The sequence below is a fragment of the Ochotona curzoniae genome, unplaced genomic scaffold (genome assembly GCF_017591425.1).
Source record: "Ochotona curzoniae isolate NIBS_2020 unplaced genomic scaffold, NIBS_Ocur_1.0 contig_2723, whole genome shotgun sequence".
Lineage (NCBI taxonomy): Eukaryota > Metazoa > Chordata > Mammalia > Lagomorpha > Ochotonidae > Ochotona > Ochotona curzoniae.
The window spans coordinates 3,040,994-3,067,093 of record NW_024465573.1 but is presented as its reverse complement, the minus strand read 5'-3'; the positions used below and the strand labels follow the sequence as shown (position 1 = coordinate 3,067,093).

Below are 26,100 nucleotides of genomic sequence, written 5' to 3'. Positions count from 1 at the left end.
GCCACCCATTAGTCCTCCCACTTCCCAGAGTTTATCCCCTCTAGAATCATATACACTTGAAATGAGTTGATGTAAGGTCTTGAGACCCGACAGAGGCCTTGGAAGCCTAGAGGCGGCTCTCAGGAGCCAAAGCACTCCGGGGACCTGCACAGGTCTGGATCCCCCTCCCAGCAGCTGCGTGGCGCCGCACCGGCCGGTGGGAGCAGCCCTGGGCCGCGCTGCCGCTTTAAGAGAGGGGCGGGGCCCGGCACAGCAAGCCAGGGCCAGCCCACAAGGCTTCTTTTCCTTTTTGATCCATTCAAAAATTACTCATTGCAAATTCCCGGACTGCAAGGAGCGGAGAAAGAAGGGGGCGGAGGAGAGAGGACAGCTGCAGGCGTCGCGCTGGGGGTGCCCAGAGACCCGGGACATTGACGGCCGTCCCGCAGACGCTGGTGGCCGGCGCCCGGCTCCGTGGCCTCACCAGGAAGCGTCAGTCTCGACCCCGGGGAAGCTGAGCGCCGCCCCTGCCACCCCCGCGGCAGCCACCACCGCTGCCTGGCTCTGTGCATCGGAGTTCCCCCCCGGGCCACAGCCACAGCCCTAGCCTGAGTCCTCCTCCGCCTTCCCGCGATGGCCGGCCGCTGAGCTCTAACTGGGCACGGCCAACCCAGCCCGCTCGGCATGGCTGCGAGAGAGGAGCTGTACAGCAAAGTCACCCCCCGGAGGAACCGCCAGCAGCGCCCGGGCACCATTAAGCACGGATCGGCGCTGGAAGTGCTGCTCTCCATGGGGTTCCCCCGAGCGCGCGCGTAAGTGACCGCCCCGCGCCCCTCCCGCCCGCGGCTTCGCTCCAGCTCGCCTGCCCAACGGGTGCCCGTGATCTGCTGCGGGGGGTAGGACGAGGGGCGCTCTGGACACCCAGGACCCTGCTGCCACCGTGCTGCAGAGGACGCGCGCGGAGCGAGCTTGCTGGGTTGGGGACTTGGGCTGGGCCCCCAAAGCTGGGAGGCCGAGAGCACCGGGTTCGAGTCCCCCCAGGCGCCAAATTCCCCACGGGTGGCGCTAGGAAGCTCCCTCTCGCGCCCCTTGAGGTCCCCGGCGCCCAGCCTCTGAAGGCGGGTCCCCTCAGGCGACTTAGGCTGACTTGGGATCTGCTGTTGGCTGGGAAAGGAGCAAGGCGCTGTGGGGCAGGGAGGCCGGCACCCTCACTGCCGCCGCTTCCAGCTGCGGACTTCGCTTTGCGCCTTAGTGATGCTCTGAAAGAGGCGGAGCGGGAGAGTGGGTGTTGTTGCGTGCTCAGTGATGGGGAGGATGCGATTCCTTCCGTGCTGAAATCTGTGGGTGCCCACCAGCAAGCTGGGAGAGCGGTCCTCCTCCCGGTTTATTCCTCTCAGTGGGAAGTAAGGCAAGGAGAGCATCCTACAGCAGCTTGCAGCCAAAAAGGCCTGTCAGCTTAGGGTGGCAGCAGCAAGGCAGGGGGCTTGCTAGGCCGAAGAATCAAAGCTGGGCGCTAAGGAAGGTGAGACCCAGCTGTCAGGCTCTTCTCTGGCTCATCCCTCTGCAGCTGTCCTAGATGGGTCCCAGGCCGGAGACCCTCCCCTCTAGCGTACTGCACCTTTATGTCTCTGAATTACGTCACCTGAACAAGAGAGTTGGGCAAACTTTATCAGGAAGAACCAACAAAGGAAAGTTTCTCTTCCTTCTCCCCTTTTTCGGATGATAACTCTGGGTCTCCCTTCCCCTGCTGACGGGTGAACTTCGTTTATTCTAACCTCTTAAAACAGACACCTGAGTTTCTCAGTGCACATGGCATGCTGGGATAGGAGGGACACAGTGGGGTGGGTTCTACACAAGAGCTCCAGGTCCTGATGCTAGAAGAGGCTGTGGGCTATGCAGGGTGAGTCAGGTGTGGATGCTGTGCATTGGAGCATTTGTGAGGATGACAACGTGCATCCCTTGCTTTCAGAACCAGAGTCAAATCCCAAAAAGATGAAATTAGCATGGCCTCAGACATCTGTGCCTTTCCAGAAATTAGGCCAGCTTTAAGGGCTGAAACTGCTTAATTGAGGAAAGAAATAGTTATCTGAGCTTCTCTGACCTTCAGATGGGCTTTTAAAGGGACCTTCCCTTTCAGTACTCCGAATCCAAGAGGCTTGACAGATAACTAAAATGGTCTAATTTTGGCTTGCTCAACCCCAGAGGCCCACGTAACAGCTGACGTTTGTCCAGTATTTACTATATACTGTTCTCAATGCTTGATTGGCGATTTTATCCACCTAACAATCCAGTGAGACAGACAGAAGCTTTGTGGCCATAGTATACATTGGGAAACTGAGGCTTAAGTTTCCTAACCCGCTCAAGTGACAACATTGAGCTGCAACACTGGGATTCAAGCGGAGGCTTTGTGTCTGTACCATCCAGGCCAGCCCTCTCAGGCCAGGATGTGAAGTTTTCCATGTAGGTCACGTGCATAGAGCTGTTCCCAGTACATAGTAGGGGCTGTCATCAAGTGCTGGTTCCCACATTAGCACAAACTGGGAGGTGGCTTGGAACAGCAGATGTCTTAGCCCTCGGGTCCAGAGGTAAGGAGTCTGGCAGCAGTCTTTGGCCTGAAACGATGTTCCCCGAAGGGCTGTGCTCCCTTGGCAAGCTCTAGGAGAAGGTCCCTTCAGCACCTTTTGCCTGGCTTCTGGTCACCTCCTTCCAATGCCTGCCTCCTTGGCCATGTTACTGTCTCCATCCTGTCTGTCAAATCTCTCTATATCTCACATGCAATGTTCATGTGATGCCACTTGCTTAGGTAAACCAAGGTGATCTCTTAATTGCAAGATCCCCATCTTAATCATCTCTGCAGCATCCCATTTTTTTTTTAACCAAATGTGGTGACACTCACAGGTGCAAGGGATTGGGGCACTGATGCCTTGGGGTGTCTTCATTTAGTCTATCACAGAGCTACTGACGTGATGGTTATGAGCAGGCCTGGTAAGCAGGTGGTAGGATTTGCTGCTCTGTCTTCAGAAGAGTCAAGCCCTTGGAGGTCACAAGATGTAGTCAATTCCCTAGCTGTCTGGCCTCTCCTATACCTTCGCTCGGAAAGCTTGATGTGCTTGGCCTTCCCTTTAATAACTCAGGTTAATAAGAGGGCTTTTCAGAGGCCAGGCATTTAGCTTCACTTAGAGAGATGAAATAAAGAAAGCAAGGGCATGAGGCTTAGTTTATGTGGAACTCCTTTCATGATCCTTACGCCTGGAGGGTCCAAGAGCACAATGAAACCCCAAAGCAGGCAAGAGCACTGATGGGCTACTGACTTCAGGAAGACTAGGATGTGGTACCTCAAGACAGCCTGAGATCTGTGACTCCAACAAGGCTCTGTTGAGAACATGGCACTAGCCAGGGCCAGCAGCTCTGGTTTTCTCTGTGTTGCAACTGGGTCTGGTGTTATGTGGAAGCCTGCAGAAGCACTTGATCAGGCTCAGGGTGGGCCAGTAGAAGGGACCAAAGATAACAAGAGCAAGTTGCATTTCAACCCATGCTCTGCTGTGTATGATCTTGACAGTCACTCAGCACCCCCCGCCCCCCAGGGCCCTGCTGGTACCCTCTGCCGGGAACATGATGGATATGTGCTTGACAGAGCTAAAAGGACAGGGGTATAAGACTGAGGTAGGGCAGGCTGACCTCAGGCTATGGTCTCTGTAGCTCATTACTCCCCAGAAGCTGGGCTAGGTTTTCTTTTTATTTTATTGTATGGACTTGACATGGCTGTAGAGGAAACCGTCAGTCTCGTGGAGAACTGAGAAGTGATGATTTTCTGATAGGTGTCTGTGATGGTATACAAAAACAATGTAAGGAGGTGTTAAGGACTCAATAGGAAGGAAACCTAAAAGTTTCCCAAATGACCTACCCTTTTTATTTCTTTCAGTGCCACTTAGCATTTCTGTGTTTCAAATATTCTAAAACCTAAAGTCCCCCTAGCAAGTGAAACTGGTTGGAAAGAAAAGGTTGTGTGTGTGTGTGTGTTGGCCAAAAACCTGAGGAACAGGGCCTCCTAGGAGCCAAGAGAGGGGCTTGGTTCTTGTCCATTAGAAGGCATCGCAGGAACTCTGTTCAGAGTTGCTGCTTTGCACAGCTGGATTTCATGTCAGAGCCCTAACCTCCCTCTCATTCCTGTGTGGCTTCTGGAAGAGTGAGGAGGCTCTCATATGCGTTGTAGCGTTGTAGCTTGGGGCTGACTGTGAGTTGGAGCAAGTCACTGGGAAAGTTGAATTTGAAGCGGCCTTGCTTGCTAAAACCTGACCTTTAAAGATATTTCATTACTCTTAATCAGCTTTGGCTAAGGAACTTCTTTTTCCACAGCCAGTGGCTTTCAAATGCTTCAAATGCTGGTGATGAATAGATAATGTTGGGAAGGACCTGTCAGCGATATAAAAGTTCTAGTCCAACTTCTGATCGACGCATGGTGTTATTAGTTCTTCCATTTAGCCCTCTCTCCTCAAAATTCCCATCACTTTTCATGCAGGGTCATCCATGTGCCATTAGCTCATGAGCCTCTGCAAAGACAGAACAAGATAATGGACTGTGAAGGACTTAGCAAGTGAAAATAGAGTCTGGACACAAGCTATTATCATGGTTTTGTCAGGTTAGATTGAAAGAAAGCAGAGATTCGTGTAGTGGTTGAGGCGTCTGGTGAGGATTTACATAATAACTGCATTATCCATCTTTTTTTTCTCCTGAGACTATTGGAACAGGGTCCAGTTAAACAGCAAGACAGTGGCTGACAGAAAAAAACTGGACTAAGCATATTCCACTTGGCTTTGGTCAGCCAGTAAGTTGTATTAACTACGCCTCACTGCCCAAAGATAAGAGCGGCCCCGAGCTGACTGCACAAGTTGTTGGAACTCATCATGCCAGGCCCATGAATTAAAGTATCTAGTTTCTCTGGCTTCTCCAACTTACCTGTTGGATGACATTTGATCTTCTGAAAGTGTCTCGTCAATCCAGTAGTCTGGAAATGCAACGAGTCTAGCGTGGGAGCTGTGACTGCTTTCCCAAGCGGTCTTGAATAGAAGGGGAGGATAACTCGAACCCTGCCTGGAGCTGGGAGGCTCTTTCTGTCCATCATGACCATATGCCCACCCAAAGTTCCCTTTACCTCTGTGTGTTATCATGCAGTTGACACGTTGCTTTCACACACATTAGAGATCTCTACTGATGAACACAGCAGTCTCACAATATAAATCACACGTGGTAATACACCACATTTTGAAGATGGGGACACTTAAGGCATGGAAGATCTTGGGTCACTTGTGGGGCTATATTGTTTCAACAGCATTCAGCAAATCCATTGTCTGTTCTAGGCTACTTGGAGATCCTGGATTAAAGACCTTGACATACATTCTGTTCAGCTTTGTTGGGGTATGACTTAGGTATAATAAACCAAAAGACTGATTCATTTAGCCAAGTAAATGCACCCATATCATCACCAGCACAAGACACAGCGTATCTGTTGCCCATGGAAGTCTCCTTGTGTCCACATGCAGCCAGTCCCCTCTGTACCCTCAGCCTTTCCTTGTACTTTTTAGACTTCATGTAAGTGGAACCATACACTGCACATACTCTTACATTTGGCTCCTCTCCTTCAGCGTGTTTTTGAGACTCATTTGCACACCTAAGCAGTTTGACTCTTTATTATTGAGTGGACCTTGAGGTATCTGTATGTGTTTGTGGTGTGATTTGCACACAAATTCTATGAAGATTGCATCATGCCCTTTGTTTTACACCTTGGGACTCTGGACCACCTTAGTGATGACAAAGCAGATTCCCCGCCATGGTCACTCTCAGAGCTCAGACACTGATAATCTCAGGAGGAGACTGAAGCTCAGAAGATGCCATTTCAGAGAGTGAGGAGGGATAAGGCATCCTGCCGGTGGCTCTGTTCTGTCGATTTTGTTGCTGCTCCACCCTTGCCCTCAGCCGCCTCCAACTCCAGTGGCTTTTCTGTGAGTGCACAGTGATTCTCAGAGCTAAGGGCGTTGCTTTGGAGTGGCTACATAGCTAGGGCGTCCTGTGTCTCCTGCCAGCTTCTCTCCAGCTGGTGACAGGATGGGAGAGCTGTGTGCCCCTCCCCCATCCCAGCAGGCATCCGTGTGGGTAGCAGTCCTGTCCCTCCAATTGAACAACAAAAAACAGACAAGAACCCATCATCAACTGCTTCCATCCTCTGTATAACACTCTGCCAGGGCTGAGAACATGTTATCCTCCTGCTGCATCACGATACCATCCTCATTTTCCTGGTAACATGACAGCCTGCTCTTTGCTATCTACCTTTTAGGAGGATGCCGTCTATGGTGAAGTGTCCTAGATGAACTTTCAGAAACTGAACTCTTACTGTGTGTCTTGCCTGCTGTGAGTTCTGTGCAGTTCTTAGGTGGGAAAGCCCAAGGTCACATTGCACCACCTGGTGCTCTGAAGTCTGGTACTCACTTGAACTGGCTGCAGATCCTGCACAGTGGCCCCTTTGCCAGGCCTGAATGCATAGAGCTTTCCCGTGTTTCCAGAATCCCTGACCATGAAACACACCCCCAGGTAACCTTACTGGTAGGCTGGCTTGTTGGTCCTTGGCATCGTGTTCTTTCTCTTTTCTCACCTATTTGCTGTTCGGACTTAGACACATCCTTTTCCTCCCCGAGCCTTAGTGGTGGCAACTGTAAAGCAGGGGTGGGGGTCGGGGGAGGTTGAAATGAACCACATCTAAGATCCCTTGCAATTCTGGCGCCTTCAGGCTGACAGGGGCAAGTGTTTCTCAGCAGTACAAGGAGGTGATGTTTCCTCTGCCTCGTGTGTGCTCTTGTGTTTCACAGCATTTGGTTTCTGTTTTTGTTTTTGTATTTTATTTTCCACAGCACTTTCTTGTCAAATTCTTCTGTCATTAAAGAAAATTCTTTAGGATTATCGATAGTCTAAAGAATAAATAAATGGGAAGAAAGACACAAAGCAATCACAATGATGGGGAGATCTTTAGCATGAATTAGTGTAATTTTCAAATTGTTCTATGATGTGCATTCTTGCAAAATACAGGCAGGATGTTGGGTCAATAAGGGAGCAGGGGGCCATGCCTTGAGCTCAGCAACTGGGATAAATTGCTCATGGCATCTTTTTAATTAAAGGGACATCTTCCCCTCAGTGGCGTCACCAGCTGTTGGTGTAATACTTCCCATTGTGTTCCCTGCCCCTGTGGAAGCATAAACATTAGATGACTACGACCATTAGCTCCACCAGGACCAAGGCTGAAAGATGCACCAGCATAGCAGTTCACAGCAATCCGGAAACTGCCACAGGGACACTGTCAGCACAGATGGCCAGAGGCTGCCCAACGTTTCCATTCTCTCTCCAGTTTTGTTGGATGAGGGAGCCTTCTCTGTGAATCAGGTGGCAGGAGTGTTTAGAAACATGTTTCCCTGTTATTTACTGGGAGCATTCACTCTCTAAATGTTTATTCTTTTATCTTGGATAGGAAGCACTTAGGAAGTAGGAAAGAAGTCTGCCTGGAGAGCTGTTTTAGTATACAGTCTGTGAGAACACACTCAGAGCCACACCAGGCTGTCTGAGCAACAGTCAGAGGCAGTCTCCTTTCTTTCTTTCAAGATTGATTTATTTTTATTGGAAAGTCAGATTTACAGAGAGAAGAGAGACAGAAAGATCCTCCTTCCTTTGATTCGTTCCCCAAATGGCCACACTGGCCAAGCTAAGCCAATCTAAACCCAGAAGCCAAAATATTCCTCTAAGTCTCCCATATGGGTACAGGGTCCTGACTTTGGGCCCATCCTTCCCTGCATTGCAGGCCAGAAGCAGGGAGCTGGGGCAGCCAGGATTATAACTTGGAAGTAAGGCAAACTGGACTGTTCCCATATTACCAATGAATATACAACGTGATCTGCCCAGGAGCTGGCGCAATGGCTTTATTGGCTAATTCTCTATCCAATGGCACCAGCATCCCATATGGCCACCAGTTTGTGTCCTGGTTTTTTCATTTCCTATTCAGCTCCATGCTTCCAGCATGGGAAAGCAGCAGAGAATGGCCCAAAGCCTTAGGGTCATTGTTCCCATGTGGGATACCTGAAAGAGACTTCTAGTTCCTGGCTTTGGATTGGCATGCAACCAATGGATGGAAGACCTTTCTCTATCTGTCTCTCCTTGTCTATGTAAATCTGCTTTTCCAATGAAAATAAATAAATTGGAAAAAAAGAAGAAAAGAAGGAAAGAAATAAAGAAAGAAAGAAATAAAGAAAAGAAAAGGAAAGGAAAGAAAAGAAAAGAAAAGAAAAGAAAAGAAAAGAAAAGAAAAGAAAAGAAAAGAAAAGAAAAGAAAAGAAAAGAAAAGAAAAGAAAAGGAAAGGAAAGAAAAAAAAAGAAAAGAGAAGAGATCTGCCCCAAGGTCTTTGGTCATTTTACCCAGGCCAGGTTCTTTGTGTAATGGGGAAACATGGGAATGCTTCCCTGTGGACTTCTCTTCAAAAATTATCAGAAAGAAATGGTGTTAAAAGATAATGTGCATTTCCATGAACATTTGAGACTTTTTGTATTTATAACCTATTTCATATATATAATCCATATATATTTTATATATGTAGTTCTTATATATAACATATATATTATATATAACATGTATATATGATATACATGTATATATAATATAACATATAATATATATATATATAACATATATAATATAATATATGATGTATATTATATATAATATATATAATATAATACATGTATATATATAATATATAGAACGTATATATATGTTCAGTTTGCCCCTGGAAAACTCAAAATCTTGTATAGAAGACAGAAAATTTTTATAAATTATGCGAAACATCATAGATGAGATTAAAAATGCCTCTGCTTGAGAGGATGAGCAGACAGGGCACTGAATTAAACCTAAAATGCAAGCAAGATTACAGTACTACTCTTCAGTGAGAGGTTAGAGCTGGCAGACTGTTAGGACTTAATAGTACAGACTGAGGATCCACAATCCAAAATCAGAAGCATTTTGAGTATTGACTCGATGCCACAAGCAGAAAATTCAACACCTACTGGTTCACATCTCAGCTGCTCTGCTTCAGGCTAATATGTGTGGGAGAACACAGGAAGATAGCCCAAGTACTTGGGTCTCTGCTACTCCTGTGGGAACCTGGATACAGTCTCAGGCTCCTGCCTTCATGCTGATTCCAGCCAGTCATTTCGGGAATTGGTCAGCAGATAGAAGATCTTTTTCTCTCCCTGTCTCTCCTCCTTCTCTGTCACTTTGTCTTTCAAATAAATAAAACAAATAATAATAAAAAAGATTTAACAGTCAAGCTGTGACAGAGCCAATACTTGGGTCAACTGACTCCAAGCGTAGGCCACAAATTCTATTTTCCTATGTCAATTTAATTTCCTTGGTTCAGGCTCCAGAAGATAAATTTCTAGCAAGATTTTGGTTGTTTTCTGGGGGAATGGGCTTGTTGCCTCTTTCTTTGTCTTTAGTTTTCATCTTGCTCCTTTTCTACTTCTGCCCATTGATTTGCATCCCAGCCTATAGCTGACAAAGTTCGACTGTTGATAGAGCAGTTGAAATGGTTGACTCTGGGAAGGAGTGCCACTCACTTCAGTGCCAGAGGAACCATGGGAGGGGTCCTCAGTTACCCAGTCACACACCGTTGGAGGAAAGAGTAAGTTATGTTCTGCTATGGAAAATAAAACTGAAGTCTAAATACAGAGAGAAGGGTACAGGCCCTGGCTCTATCGCTTTCTGAACATGTGGTTTTGAGCAAGTTATAGATTTGATGAATCAAAAAGAGGCAACGAATATAAAAGAAATAAAACCACAAAAAGCCAGGCATACACAAAATGATACTATTCTTTGTTATCTGTAGTAGAGTCCTGGTTCTTTGAGGCTATTCCAGAGACTCTGAACTGTTGGTTTTGAAAGGTATCTGGTAGGGAGGGGCCTTCCAATCTTGGTTCCTCCCCAAGCTATGGTTTGTGAGAAGCCAATCCCATCAGAGTGAAGAACGTGAGGGACTACTTACAAAGCCAATTTGCCCAAGTGAAGCCTTCCTTCCGGAAGTTAGAATTTTTACTTCATCTTGTTTGGGAAGTAAGGATGGATGTGAGTCATTATAAGTCAGCAGGTGGCTTTCATAAAAGACAAGAGCGTTTGTGAAAAAACAGCAAATATTGCCAAAGGCATATGGAGTAGTTTCCTACGGCTGCTGTAACACATTGCTGCAAATCCAGGGCTCAACTTTACATTTTGAAGTTCAGAAATACAAAATAGATATTATAGACTAAATCAAGATGTGAAGAGTTGAGTTCTTTCTGGAAGCTCTAGAAGATAGTATGTTTCCTTGACTGTTCCAGGTTCTGGAATTGCCTACACTCCTCAGCTAGCAGCCTCTTCCTCCATCTTCAAAGCATCCTCTCCTACCTCTGCTTCCTTCCTCACATCTCCTTTCTGTCTGTGGCCCACCTGCTTCACGCTGTCCAAGGATCTTTGTGACTGTACCTCCATGGCTCAAGAGTCTTGGTTTCATCATGTCTGTAAAACTCCTTTGCCATACAAGATGACACAGTCACAGGTTCTGGAGATTGGCACAAGCATGGCTTTGGAAGATGTTATTCTGTTAACAACGTGTGTGTGTGTGTGTGTGCGCGCGCTCCTTTGTGACATTGCTCAGGGAGTGGTGATTGATTATACTTGCTTCATTTGTGCTTCTGTTTACTAACTCCTCTTCTCTTGTCCCATCCTCCTTACCTTTCCTAACTACAGCATCCGTAATTGTAGCTCACCTCCACTAAATGTTTCTTGTATACCAGGTAATATTTTAAAGACTTTACACACATACCATTTTATTTATTCCTCATAACAATCTCACAAGGTAAGAATTATTATTATGTCCATTTTATAGATGAAAATACTGAAACAGAGCTTCTGATTTACTTAAGGTCACACAGAAGGTGGTAGACCCAAGATCAAAGCCCAAGGCAGTGTGATTCCAGAGTGAGAATTCTTCCCAAGCAGCCACAATACCAACAGCTAACTGGAGTTTTATAAGATCTAATGAATAACAGGAAAAAGAAACTTGAGGTCCTAAGACCATACCAAGAGTATCAGAACTGAGGTTAACAGGTCAACTTACTTTTCCCCTTGGTTCAGTCCGTTATTGGGCCCCAGCTAATTGCAAATGTGGTTCACTGTCTACTGATGTGGTCTGGAGTCTCAGTGATGTTATCTCCCTTTCTGGAAGTCTTCTGTGTGAATGTTTGTGTATGAGCCAGTACATGTGTCAGTGCCTATACTTACCCATCTTAGTACCCAACTGTGACAAGACAGGCACAGGGTTGGTTGGTTGAAAGTCCCTGCCTCCTAAGTGCAAATGAACCTCCCAGGGAGAAGTGGGAGGCATGGCAAAGCTTGCCTTACAAATGCATGAAAAATAGCAGATATAATGGGTATGGTTATTATCTTTGGAGTAAGCACAGAAGGGAATTCTGAGCGGTTCATAATCCATTCCTAGTCTATGGCAAGAGTATGCTCCCAGGTTTCCTCCTCAACACTTTCCTTTCAGTATTTAAAATGCACCCCAAGTTATTTCAGATATTACATTATTACTTCCCATTCCTATTGCATACCAGCCACTACTTAACCCTAGCCTCAGAGCTCTCAGGCCTGCAGAGATTTCTACGCATCAGGACAGAGGAGGATGTCTGAAGTCTGTTCTGCCACAAAGAAGATCAGAGATGAGGCATGGAGGCTGAAAGACAGCCAGGCCGTCTCAGCATCTCCCTGCATAGCTTCATCCATCAAGCCTCTGCAGGGAGGTGGCAAGTGCGGCTATCTTATTGTAGCCTGTGGCTGCCAGCGCCGTACGTAACACTGATGGAGCAGGGATTCAGGCTGACAAAAGAGGAAGAGCTGGATATTGGTAGATCCACTTCAGCAAGAAGGCCTGTGTGATTGGTGAAGGCTTCCGAATGGGATGACTCTCCAGGGACCTTGAGTAAACAAAGGAGGCTGCTTTTGGCTGGGCAGCTGGCTCTGAAGGATGCGAAGCATAAAAATCTCAGCCTTGGAAGTTGTTTTGTTTGGGTTTTCTGTTTTGACATTTTTTAAATGTCTCCTTTCCAACCTCTGTGCTTGGGGGAATGAGCTGCTGCTTTTCTGAGCTCTCCTGAGAAATAAGCAGTGTGCAGCTGCAACAGGTTGTCTGGAAAAATGGGAGGTGTTGAGGTAACCAGAAAGTAGTGACCAAACAATGACCTTATGCCAGGCACCTGGCCATTGCGCTGAGTTGAGGAGTTGCAAATAATGGTAAGACCTGATCCTGAGTACCAAGAGCTCCTGACCTCTGGGAGAGCTGAGTCATACAGATGACTTCAACATCTTGTCCTGAGACACAGGGGGAGGGTGGGTATTGTTCCTTTCATGTCTGAATGGCTGTTATATGAAAAGGGAGTGCTTGCTTTGAGTACTTGTAACCAGTGATTTGGTCCTAGAGGCAGGTTCAAGTCTTAGCTCATATGGAAAGGCAGCTTTTACAAACCAGGGCCCAGCCACATGTGCCCTGCCTCCTGGGACTGTGTTTTCTCTCCCTGGTCATGAATGAATGCAGCTGAACTTTCTGATCAGCCACCTGAGAAGGAAGTACAAGTTCTAAAAGGCCTTTAGGAATGAAAAGGAAGGCCCTGGGGAGAGGCGGATTGACATTGCAGGTCGCCTTCCCTTTGTGGATTAGCCTCTGGTTGGCTGCTTCCAGGTGCAAAACTCCCAGGTTGGGCTGGGAATGATTCAGCCTCACAAAAGGGCTGAAGAGATGAACTAGGTCTCCGAAGAGGAACACTTGAAGCAGTTATTCATTCATTCATTTATTTATTTATTTATTAAAGGTGTATCTATTTTTCTTGGAAAGTCAGATTTTTATAGAGAAGAGAGAGAAAAAGATCTTTGATCGGCCAGTTCACTCCTCAAGTAGCCACAATGGCCAGAGCTGAGCTGATCCAAAGCCAGGAGCCAGACAGCCTCCTCCAGGTCTCCCATGAGGGTACAGGCTCCCAAGGCTTCGGGTCATCCTCAGCTGCTTTCCCAGGTCACAAGCAGGGAGCTGGATGGGAAGTAAGCAGCCGGAACTCAACTGGCACCCACATGGGTTCCTGGCCTTTAAGACAAGGATTCAGCCACTAAGCCATCATGCTGGACCTGGCACATTAATTTTTGAACGAGTACTTACTGGTTGTGTGCCAGTCTCATGGGCTCTGAGCATGTGACATTGAGTTGAGACTGGAATGGTGGCTCAGAGAGACCAGAACAAAACAAATGCCAATGAAGCCCAGGATTACCACACAGGGGTTCTGCGGGCTCACTAAGGAGCAAGAAGAGGAGCTCTGTAAAGATGGAGAGAGTGAGAACATAGGTACTGTAGGTTCACAAGGATGGCTTTGAATTTGTAATAGTTAATAGACCACAGTTTTCAGCAGTACAAGACCTGAAACTCCTTATGCTAGAACACTCCAGAAGGGCCAGTGTTCTTTCCATTGTCACTGCAGCTGCTAATGATGGAAAAATGTAAATTGTTAACAGGACCTTTTTTTTTTGAGGGTCCAAGGCTATCTCCATGTTTGAATTTCGTTGCTCTGAAATTGCTCCTTCTTTTTTAAAAGAGAAGGAAGATCGCAATGAAGAAGGAAATCTTTTCGTGGTTCTTGCCTGTCTCAGGGTTCTGCTGGCTGCCTGCCAAGGCCGTGGAGCACCTCTGTAGAGCTGTGTACATCAAGGGCTCAGGATGCTCTTTCCCTCCTCCCATTCATTGTCTGGTAGTAGCGGTTTGCTTTACTAGTCCCAGCTCTCATGTATTGGGTCTGTAGTGTACTAGGATCAGAGGAAAGAAACCTCTGCCACTTCTGATAGGCAAGTTTTTAAAATATATAAATAAGATGTTAAGTTCTTTCAAAAGTCGAGAAGTAAACAAGTACGCTATCACACTTTACCAAGTTCCCGGAAACAGAGAGATGTCAGTGAAACTGGTGAGTAACTGCAGTGACGGGATCCTGGTTCCTTCAGGGAGCTGAACGGAGTTTATAGTAGGTCCTCAAAGGCATCGGAGAGAAATGCCATTGACTCGTCTGTGTGCCAGCCACTAGGCCCAGCACATTACTAAACTTTCTTTTATATTTAAATTTAATTAATTAATTTTGAGAGGCCTAATTACAGAAATCTCCCATCCACTGGTTCACTCCCCAGATGTCCGTAGCAGCCCCAGGATTCAGTGCAGGCCTGCCCTGTGGACGGCAAGGACGGACATGTTATAAACCACACCAGCTGCCCCCAAAAGCATGTGCTAGAAGGGAATGGCAACTAGAGGCAGAGCTGAGATTCAAACCCAAGCACTGTCCTGTGGGGTGTGGGTATCCCAAGCAGTGGATTAAGTTCTGCACCAAACACCTGCACCCCAGTGTCTTTCTTACACTTCACTGTAAACCTATAAGCCTGTAAGCCTTAGTAAGTCCATGTTGCCAAGGAGGAAATGGGAGGCTTAAAAGACACTCTGTGCACACGCATAGGTGGGAGAACTGGGTGTTCCAACCCAAGTTTTCCTATCTCTAGAATCCTTTCCATTAGCCCTGCAGTAAGACCGCCTCCGTTTCTGCTTTACTGCTTTATTTTTGTTCCTGTATCACAGTTGTAAGCACACACACAGAGTTCTAGCACCCTGACTGGCAAGCGAACGTGCCTGGCAGCACCACCAGCTACCGTTTCCTGTGTTTAGAGACCACACTTCAGGAAAGTGTTTCAAGAGATGTTTGGCATGTTGTGTCTGCTCCTCGGTGCCGAAGTGTGGATGCCACTTCCAGGAAGGAGGAGAGTGACCTGAGAGGCCTTGCGTTTGGTGGCAGTTCCTGTCTAGGAGGGACTTACAGAGGAATGTGGATGTCACGGGATGAGAACAGAGACTTTGCTGTGTTTGGTCTGAGCCCATGTGATCTCAGGAAATCAAGGCACTGTGGGGTCAAGGTCTCCGGACTAGCTTAGCCTCCGGTCTATCTTGTGACTTTGACTGAGACAGCTTGTGTCTGCTGTATCCATCTGTGCAAGTTAGTTTTCTCAAAGTTACCTGGGGTCGATCTGATGCACCGATCTCTGCTTCACCCCTGGGACCCAGCGGTAAAAGGCTGCCTGCCTGCCTCCCCAGCTGGCCCCAGTGAATCCCAGATTAGTAAGGAGACAGGTGTGTAAAGACTTGGTAATTGTGCAATGAGGGGGTCCACGCACACGACAGGCAGCTTTTTCTCCAGTTTTCTAAGGTCCACCTTAGAATTGCAGTGTATTTGAACTTTGCAGTTGAGTAGAGACAAAATATGAGAACTTATGCCTTACTCTGTCTGAGTTTGTTTTTATCTTAGTAAGTACGTAGTAAGTGTAGTATTCCTGTTTTACAAATGAGAAAGTCGAGACAGATGCATTAAACGCTCTCTGCAAGTTGAAAGTGACTGTACCAGTGTACTCCAATTCGCCTGCCTTTGGAGTTAGCTGCTTTTCAGGTTCACCTTAACGGCTCTTTGAAAATGTCATTTAAAGTTTCAAAATAGTAACATTCTAACACTCCTCCACTCTTGAGTCATCTTCCACTTCTTTCCCTTTGACTCCCTTCTGTGTTTCCGGGGATCCCAGCCCATCAGCAGTGGAGGCCTGGCCACCACCTGGGTTTCTAGCCGCTGTTCTGCTCCCTCCTGTCTTACCTCCAAACCCTTTTTTTCCCTAAGCTTTTCTGTGTGACTCAGCTGACTTTGATTACTCAGGCCCTTGTTATGTTTAGCACCCGTGGGTCTTGCTCGAGTTTATTCATGAATCATTCAATGTCCTGGTTTCAAGGTGTGCATTTTTTCTCTGTAGTGAGATGTTGCACATCTTTTCCAAATATTTTCTCCTTTGAGAACACCTCTCAACTTGCATGACCCATTTCTTGTTTCTCTGCTAACCTTCCTGAACTCCCCTCTCATGGCGTGTGTGTGTGTGTGTGCACATACGTGTGTGTGTGCTGCCACAGCCCTTGTCTGCTGTTACATCTGGAGGAGCACTTTTCATGGGGCCATCATGGTCATTCTCTGTGAGGTTCCTAGAGCAGACTGTGATTCCATAGTGTTTGTACTGAGTCTTTTCCATTTCCCTAGCACTTTGCAGGGTGCCTTGTACATGGTAAGCACTCAGTCACTCATTTCTCAGTGACTGTGTGAGTATTGTTTTTTGTGTATGTGTTCTGCGCTGGGGAGGCTATGGTGAGAAAAACCAGTTTTGTTCCTGTCTTTATGAGTTTAACAAAGGTTTACTGAAAGGAATTGAAACTACGTGGTATACCTTAACCACAGCAAAATGCCACAGACTGGGCAGATTACACAACAGATGATGGTTTTCCCATAGTTCAGGAGTCTACAAATTCCAAGATCAAGGTCCAGCAAGGAACAGGTTCATGAGACCAATCTTCATGACTTGCAAGCACCTGCCTTCTTGGTGAGTTTGCACGATAGGGAGAGGAAGGGAAAGGACTAAACTCTGATCTCTTCTTATAGAGGCACTAATTCCATCATGGGAATGACACCTTCATAACCTAATCTAAACCCAGTTACCTCCCAAAGCCCTGTGTCTACATACTCATATTTTGGGGGGCCAGGGCTTCAGTCTATAAGCTTTTAGGAAATGCCATTCAGCTCTGCCATAGTAGTGACTTTCTGGAGAGAGCATTCATGTGAATTTAGGGATGGGAACTTAAGGCCCAGTAAGGAACATGCTGTGTGCAGGATCAACTGGGGCTTCCTCTTCCCTTGACCCATCTTGCCCATCCTGCTCCATCCTGCCCCGCCCTCTCAACTGGTCTGTTGGAGAACAAGGGTGAGATCCTCTGCCCTGATTTCCATTGTGGCTGTACTCGGTCTAGACCTGACCCACATTCCTCTGGGTACAGGTGACCAGTAAGGAAGTAGAAGAAACTACAGGCAGTGAGAAGGGAATGCCTGCAACCTCTGGGAGAGAAGCTGGTAAAGACTGAGTCTTTCCCAGGCCTGTTCATGAACCACTTTGAACACTCTCCACTGGTCGGTCCCACATGACTCACTGCTTGACTAAGACCTGTTGCCTGCAGGCTGGAAGGTGTGCTTTCAGGAGCCGACAGACCCCAGAATTTGGGAGTTGCCTGTGCTGCATGAAGTAGCTGTTTGGATGGGGCTGCTACTTACCAAGCCTCCATGAGTTTCACAGCACAGACTGAATCTGATGTTTCTTGAAATGCTACAGAAGGAATTCCTCCAATAATTGGGGCTCAGATGCAGGGTTTGGGGATAAGAAATTACATACCAGGATTCAGAAAATATGCATTCTGGACTAAAATTTTTGCTCAATTTGTTCCATTTCAACTGGCATATGTTATAGTCCTTTGTTGTACCAAGACCTGTGCTTGGCAGTGGGTAGGTAGAATAAACCAGGCAATCATTGCTTTCAAGGACCCAGGCATCATCATCATGGAATTCAGATTGCAAGGTAGAGTGCAAGGTGCTAAATGACTCCACTATAATCACTTAACTGAGCCTCAGGGAATCCAAGGAAGCAACTTTCAAAGATGCTACTTGAGTTGGGAATAGAGAGACAAAAAGCCAAACAGTGGAACCCGTTGAAGGTGGAGGGGTATGGCAAGGAGGGACTAGGCCAGGCAAAGAAAATCTTCTCGGCATAGGTTCAATGAGGGAAGAAGTATTCTGTACCAGAGGTGTGGTTTTGTTATATATCTGGTGGTCAAGGAATCTGGGGAACCTGATGAGAGCCACATCATTCTAAGGCGTCTGTGTTCTGAAGGCTCTGGAAGGGCACCTGGGCATGTTGAGCAAGTTTATGGCTTAACCAGATGTGCCTGATAGAGCCTAGCCACCCAGTAATCGTGAACTTCAGACGAGCAGCTCCCATAGCCCCCAGAAGCTTGTTGGAGATGTAGATTCTCAGCTGTACTTGATGCCTACTAAATCACAATCTACACTTCCGAAAGAACCCCAGGTGATGGGCATGTACATCAAAGTTAGAGATCCTGTTCTACAGTGAGAATCAGAAAACTTTGGAATGAGCCAGAGACAAACTGTTTTCAGCTTTGCAGGCCATGTGAGCACTGATTAAGACTTAGTTTCCACTCCTAGGACAAATGCCCACATGGAACATATGAAAAGCAAACATAGATGCTTTGCAGTATACAATGTTACCTGTGGACACCAAGAATTGCATTTCTTAGAAATTTCACATCATAAAATATTTTTCTTTGACTCCTTTCTTAATGATTTAAAAATGCAAAAGCCATTCTTAGCACACAGGTTGTGCAAAAGCGGTGGTAGAAAGGGTTTGGCCCTTGGCTGAGGTCTGCTACAAAGCATTCCAAATCCTCAGCTTTCAAAAGAGTATATCCTGACCTACATACTTCCAGGAGTTATTGCACAAGTCTCAAAAGCTGGGAAACACACCCAGGCTAATCCTTCCAGTTCATATGAAGAAATAAAGACCTCAAATAGGAAAGTTATTTGCTCTAAGTTGCACAGTTCGTCCCTGGTTAGGACTCAAATGGGCCTGTAGAATTTTGGACAGAAGTTCCTCTTCTACTGTGGGTGCAGAATGTCTGGCCCTGCCAAGGCAACCATAGGTGGGACTCAAAATTTTATAAATCTACCGCAGGCTAGTTTTAAAGCTGGTAGTCTGGTGTGGCCTTCAAATAGCTCAAGGTAGAAAAAAGATCCCCCACCCCTGCACAAGGAAAGCAAATATAGAGCCTTATCTCTTCTTTCCACAACTGAAGCAGAATAAAAACGTGTAAAAGGCAAATTAACTTTCTTTTATGTTACGAATCATTAGTTAGGGACTTTCTGACTTTAACTTGCTTCACCAAAACCAAAAACACTGGGAATAGACTATCCTGGAAAGTGTATGTGACACAGCAAGGCTGAGGCAGTTCAACACCTGAAATCTAATATTAAAACTCTCCTTGATTTAGCAAAACAGAGGTAGATTATGTATTATTCCACAACAAATGAAGTTTTGCTGGAAATTATTTAATTCAAATTTTTCAATTTTTAACAAAGTTGTTCATTTGAAATACAGAATTACTAGGAATATGGGGAGAAAGACAGAAAAAGATCTTCCATCCACGAGTTCATTCCCCAGATTGCAACTTGAGATCTGGCACTGGTGAAAACCAGCAGCCAGGAGTTAGTGATGGGCCTCCCATTTGGTACAAGGGCCCAAGCGCTGGAGCCACTTTCCACTAATTCTCCAGGCTGTTAGTAGGGAATTGGATCCGAGGTGGAATAGTAGGAATTTGAGACAATGCCCTGGTGCAACAGGTAGCAGCTTTACCCACTACACCACAATGCCAGCCCTGTATCTGTTTATTTTTGTTTAAACCTTGCTCTTCCATAACAAATAATCATTCACTGTAATAGTTACTTGAGGACATAACTAAAATGAGTCAACTTTCTTTCCAAACCTGTATGATGCCTAAATGATTCTTCTTACAGCAAAAACTCAAACTATTTCAGATTAAAAGAAAAATCCACCCAAAAATTCCACATCCTTCCCAAATCTATATCCTTAGCTTTGGGCCTCTCTCTCTCTTGTTGCAGCTGACAGCTGAGCCAAACAGAAACAGTTGTTCCCAGAGGAAATGGAGCGTCACCCTCTCTGTGACTTTCCTTCTGGACACTGAAAGATAATGATGGGATTCAGGCTGTAGATCTTACAGAATGCAAAAAAAAAAAAAAAATGCACTGTGAAATCACATATGCAGGGAGGTTTTTTGTTTTGGTTTTGGTTTTTGGGTTTTTTTTTTAGCAATATGGTAAAGCCTTCTCTAAACAAAGTGCCATCCTGGGAAGTGGCGGTCTGGCTATCTGTTATTCGGGTATCCTGTTCCTTGTTCTCCACTGTGACACTGAGCTAGGACACTACCTGCTGAGCTCTTGGTGCAGGTCCATAAGCACCCTTACACACACACACATACACACTCCTCTCAATTTGCTTAATGCCTGTAAGGTTTGAACACAAAAGTAATGCGCTTCTACCTGGAGACTAGGAGATGCCTGTGGGGTCCCTGAGTGCCCTTGCAGAAGGGGACACAAAGAATTTTATTGTTTGTTACCATGACACAACTGCCACCTGGCCAGGGCATCCATGATCTGCGCTGCTCCCCCTGGCTTCGGAAGCCTTGCATGCTGAGAATGGCAGCAGCAAGCCTGACTCATCCCCTGCTCCGGGTGGCCCAGCTGTCAGAGGAGATTGGCCTTCTGTTCTCCCTGCCTTGACAAGAAAGCCGCCGGGTGTGGGTCGTCTGCCCAGGCTCAGCAGCACAGAGGGCGTCTCCTCCTGAGCAGTGCCCTGCCGACTCACTTTGAGGCTGGGAACAAATTGCTTTTTCTTCAATAATTAATCATAATAGTTTTCATTTATTTAGGAGTGTACTGAGTGCGGTGCGATGCAGCCATCACTCAGTGGCCAGTCTCTGACCTCAGCTCCACACTGCCTCTCACACCTTCCCCCCCTGAGATCTATCCAGTCCTCACACCAGCTCTTTGCTAAGATAGCAATAATGCTTGCTTTGTGTGGACAAGAACACCGGGGACTGGAGAGCCTCATTTGTCCCATATCGTCTCCTGAGCATTCACTTTTTTCCAGATGAGAAGTTGAAAGGTACATCTTTCCTCTTCCTTTAGTTTCTGGAGCCTGGGGTGGACATCTCATTCTAACCCAGAGCCCCTCTGAGAAGCACAAAAATCAGGATCCTGAGCCCTGGCTCAGCTCTCATCCTCTATTTGCAGCACCAGCAGGATCACCCAGCTCTGAGCTGCTACAGCCTTCCCTGCCCTCCTTCCCTGCCCTCCTTCCCTGCCCTCCTTCCCTGCCCTCCTTCCCCAAGCAGTGACCTGTACCCAGGCCTGAACTGTCATGGTTCAACATGCTCTTTCACTGCACCAGAGTTACTCTGTAAGTGCTTAGAAATTTACAAACTTCTGATTTTAAAATAGGTGATGGAAAGAGTCACACTTATACAAAGGCATGCAGAAGAATGAAACATATCATGGCGTTCTAATCTTATTTCATCTATACTACCACCCACTTCCTCACCTACTTTGCTGCCCTTCTTGAGACTATTTTGAGTTAAATACTAGAAATATCATTATCTCTGTAAATATTACAATTTGTATCTCTAGATTACAGCTCCTAAAAATTTATCTGAAAAAAAAAAGCAATAGCATTAATTAAAAGCATATAGTGTTTTTGTGATCCAGGGTTAAAATAAGGTCCATACTTGACACTGATATTTGTATCTCTTCCCTTTCCTTTCCTGATTTTATACCTATCTTATTTTTGTTGTTGTTAGTGCTTTATTCAAGAGGCAGAGAGAGAGAGAGAAAGAGAAAAAAACTGCCGTCTACTGTTACACTAGCCTGCAATGGCTAGGGCTGGGCCAAAGCAGAAGGCAGAGCCTAAGAATGCAATCAAGCCCCCCATGTGAGTCAAAGACCCTATCTGGCTGAGCCAGCCATCACGTACTGCATCTCAAGGAGTGTGTTAAGCAGAAAGCTGGACTCTATAGCTGAAGCCAGGTGCTGTTCTGATGTGGGCTGCAGGTGACTAAACCACTCTCTTCATTGACAGGCTAATGAATGACCTCTCTGACTTTTTTTACATTTTTCTTTTAATTTTTAATATTCTTGTTATTTTTAGAGATATATTTATTTTATTTGAAAGACAAAGTGACGGTCAGCAATGGGGGAGAAACTAGAGACAGAGATCTTTCATCCAGTGGTTTACTCCCTAAATGCCTGCAGCAAAAGCTGGGCTGTGTTGATGCCAAGAGCCAGGAACTCTGTTTAGGCTTCCCACATGGGTGAAAGGAACCCGGGTACCTGCAATTTGCTGCTACCTCCCAGGTGTGTTAGCAGAAAGCTGAATTAGAAGTGCAAGCTGGGGGCACGGTGCCATGGACTAGCAGCTAAAGTCCTCACTTTGAAAGCACCGGGATCATATGGATGCAGTTCTAATCCCGGCAGCCTCGCTTCCCATCCAGCTCCCTGCTTGTGGCGTGGAAAAACAGTCGAAGATGGCCCAAAGCCTTGGGACTCTGTACCCATGTGGGAGACCTGGAAGAAGTTCCTGGATCCTGGCTTAGGATCAGCGCAGCACCGGCCATTGCAGTCACTTGGGGAGTGAATCATCGAACGAAAGATCTTCCTCTCTGTCTCTCCTCTCTGTATATCTGACTTTGCAATAAATCTTTTTTAAAAAAAAGAGTGTAAGCTGGATTACAACTGCGAACCAGCAATCTGATAAGGAATGTAGGTATCCCAAGCCATAGTTTGACCACTTGCACCACAGCGCCAACAACTTTACTGTTGATTATTAAGTCATGTCTTCAATAGTTCCCCAACAATAGCCCCTGCTTGTGGGGATAGCAGCTCTGGAAGGCATAGACCATTTATTTGTTGTAGTTCTCATAAAACTGGTAGGTCAAGAGGACTCTTAGTTTTTTTTTAAGGTAGATTTTATCTGCACCATATCTCAGCTAAGGACATTTTGTAAGACTTCAGATGTAGAATATGTCCTTACTAGGGACATCACGGGGGAATAGGCTGAAAATGGGTACTTGTTGGAAGTGTCTGTCATGATACTGGGTCTTGAGGATTCAAAATCAAATGTAAGGCCTGGATCTGGGCTGGAGATGTGCATCTTCTAGGGTGAGACAAACCAGAAAGCCAGAGAAGGTGTCATGTGTCTGATTCACAGATGCTAGCGCAGCAGACACAGTGGTGTTATCCGCATGGAACACCTGAGGCTTCTCAGAGGAGGGTGACATAAGAACAGCTTTAAAACTGGAAGTATTCAGTCAATTTCCTGCCTTTGGAACAGTGAAGGGAGCTCAAAGCAATACAGTCTTGTGTTCATTTTTAAGAAAGCTTTTCAATAACCATTTCAAACAGAGGCTGGAAATGCTCCCAGGACTGGAGGATCATTTGTCTGGATGTCTTACTCCGTAACTCCTCTGGCTCATCAGCAGGTGTTTTTCACATGTCTCAGGTCTGAATCTGTGCCTCTTTGCAAGGGGAATGTACCATTTTCCTCTCAGTACTTCTGGGGCTTCTCATGGGATTTAGCTTCAGAGTAGGAAAATTGAAAAGGTGAAAGTCCACCATGCCTGCACTTCCAAGAGAGCTTACCTTGTTTTTGTTGCTACTTATTTGAGAGGAATGCTCTTGACTGACTCTGCCAGTCAGATTCTGCTGCCTATAGCAGTGGTAGCCAAAGAGCAGGCAGATACTGTAGAGCTAATTGATTCATCTTTGGCTACTCTCTGATCTCATAACTGAAGGTAGTTTTCTTTCCTCCAGTGCTATGGTTATAAACAGTTTGTCTCTCCAGTGCTCATGTGATGGAAGCTAGGTCCTGGGTGCAGTGATATTAAGAGGTGGGACCCAGTAGGAGATCTGTAAATCATTGAGTGTTTGCCCTTAGAAGGGATGAGGGTAGTTTTATGAGACTCTGAGCTGGTTTAGAGTGAGTTGTGCCTCTCTAGCTTCCTTTCTGGAAGGGTGATTGCACTCTGTCCTGCACATGTTCGCTCATCGTGGTGCTAGCACTCTGCTGTGTAGACTTTTAGTGTCCCAAACTATGAACTAAGGGCCTGGTACTGTGGCTTATAAGGTAAAGCTGCCACCTCAAGTGCCAGCATTCCATATGCGTGCTGGTTTGATTCCTGGATGCTCCACTTCCAATCTGGTTTCCTGCTAGTGTTCTTGGAAAACAATTGAGGATGTTCAAAGTGCTTGGACTACTGCACCCACTTGGGAGAACCAGAAAAAGCTCCTGACTTCCGGCTTCAGACTGCTCCAGCTCTGGCCATTGAGTCCTTGCGGGCATGAACCAGCATGTCAAAGATCTCAGGGTTATTTTTATATAACTCTGCAATAAATAAATTTTTGTCTTAAAAAAAAACTGAACAGCTATGAGCAAAATAAGCTTTTTTTTCTTTATGAAGCACCCCATTTCAGGTATTCCATTATAGTAGCAGAAAATTAAATGATACCTCAAATTTATAGGCAGAGATGAGCTTATTAAAGTATAAAGGCTTAGATACACCCAGGACATGATGATGACAATACCTCTTGCTTTTATAGCAGTACATGACAATTTAGAAAACATTTCTACATCTGCAGTCTTATTTGAGCTTTGCAGCTGTTGTGTAGGGGGAAGAATGAACGGATGGCGTGATCACCATTTATCAGTGAGGAAGTCAAGGCTCAGAGACTTTGAGTGCGTTGCACAAGGTCAGACAGCGAGGGAGGAACAAAGCATGCCCTAAAAGAGGACCTTGCTAAGCCATATTCTCTCATGCACAAGACTCTACCATCCTCCTTTCTCTAGTCGCATAAAATAATGACTGAAAAAAAAAACAGCTCTCGCCCTCAGCTTATTTGGAAGCATCTCTGTGAAATTCAACCCCAGTTTCAGTCTGAAGTGGTTTGGAATCCTTGGGGAACACAATATTTGGAGCTGCTCAAGTGCCCAGTGGAAAGTCTGCCAGACTTTCTGGATGAAGCAGACTTTTTCCAGACTTGCTGGAAGAAGCAGACTTTTTCTCCATTAAGTTCAGTCTTTCACACCAATGGCCATGGAAGAAAAGCATGAAAATGAATTTGTCAACTCATCACCAAATGTACGAATATCAGACTCATGCCTGTGACTTCTGTGAGGAAAGGCAGGCCTTGCTTGAATTTAGCAGCAGCCGTTTTTCCTAGCTGGAATGCAAGATTCTCTTGACTGTGAAGGGGTAGAAGAATAGGAAAAGTTGAAATGGTGCTGAGATGGGCTTAAACGTTAGAAAAAGAGCCATAAACTTGGCACGAGTCTGGATCTGTGCAGCACTGAATTGGGTTCGGACCCAGAGATGGGTAACAAGCCCAGGTACTCCAACATGGGACACAGGCCTCTTCATTGCTAGGCTAAATACCCACTCCTGTTGCTTTTTTTCTTATGTGCCTTTCAATACCACCCCTCCCATTAGAAATATGCTGATTGTGGTAATGTTGGCAAATACAAGTAAACAAATAAAGAGAAAGCAAACATCATATGACATATATTAAAATTAAATGAAGTTGGGGTGATTTCTTGGTGAAGATTTTTGTATGTCATAAATCACAATTGCTTATGTACTCCTAACATATTATAAGGATGAATATATAATTTAACCAATATTTCTGAAATATAGATTATTTTGCTGAGAACACTATCTTTCGCATGCATTTTCGTGTCCAGAATAGCAGTGATAGTAAATGCTGTAATGCGTTCTCTTTGGTAAAATGGAGATGTGAAAAGAAGAGCATAACTGTTCAAAGTCCTTTTGTCGGGGGGGTGGCGGAGCGGGTTGGTAACACTTCATACAAAATTCTTAGCACAGTGCTTTGCACACACTCAGCACTCCTTCACAGGCCGTATTGCAATTAGCTCACTTGACATAAGTGTTTTCTTAAGTTAAATGCTAAAAAACAGACTTACATTCTCATGGTTTTTGAAGTGCATGTGGTTTAACTGTGTTAGCCTCTGTGAAGGTCATGTAGCACAGGAAACCACTGACATACTAACTCAGCCATTGCTTAAGCCAGGTAGATTAAATGGCCACCAGCACTTTGAGCATTCCCAGCCAAGACCTTCCAGATTCCAAGTTCATTGCCCATTTCAGACCCAGTGCTATTAGAATTCAGATGTGTAGCCATGAGGCCAGGGAAAGTAAATCCAGGACAGAAATGTGCTCTGCCTCCTTTTTTCACATTTCTGTGCCTCTCTGATGAGAATGAGAACTGAGACTAGCAGCTCTTTGGAAAGAGGGTTGAGAAGGAAACCAGTTGTGCCACTGTGCACTCTACTATACATTTCTACTATGAGAGTATTTCAGAGTCCAAAGTAAACTTCATGATCATTAGGGATGATCCTTTGGCAAAGAGCTGGAACCTGAATGTTGAACCAATTGACACAAAGCCATGAAATAAATCAATGGCAAAACCAGAACC

General features: G+C 45.7%; 1 protein-coding gene across 1 annotated transcript in view; it reads left to right on the top strand.

The window, feature by feature from the left end:
* The first annotated feature begins 265 nt into the window (after positions 1–265).
* The window catches only part of UBASH3B (ubiquitin associated and SH3 domain containing B), a 134,720-nt gene continuing 108,885 nt past the window's right edge, over positions 266–26,100 (top strand). Inside the window, exon 1 of the mRNA XM_040976799.1 lies at positions 266–791. Coding sequence (XP_040832733.1) covers positions 664–791 — 128 coding nt within the window. The 5' untranslated portion in view covers positions 266–663. The remainder of the gene's footprint in view (positions 792–26,100) is intronic.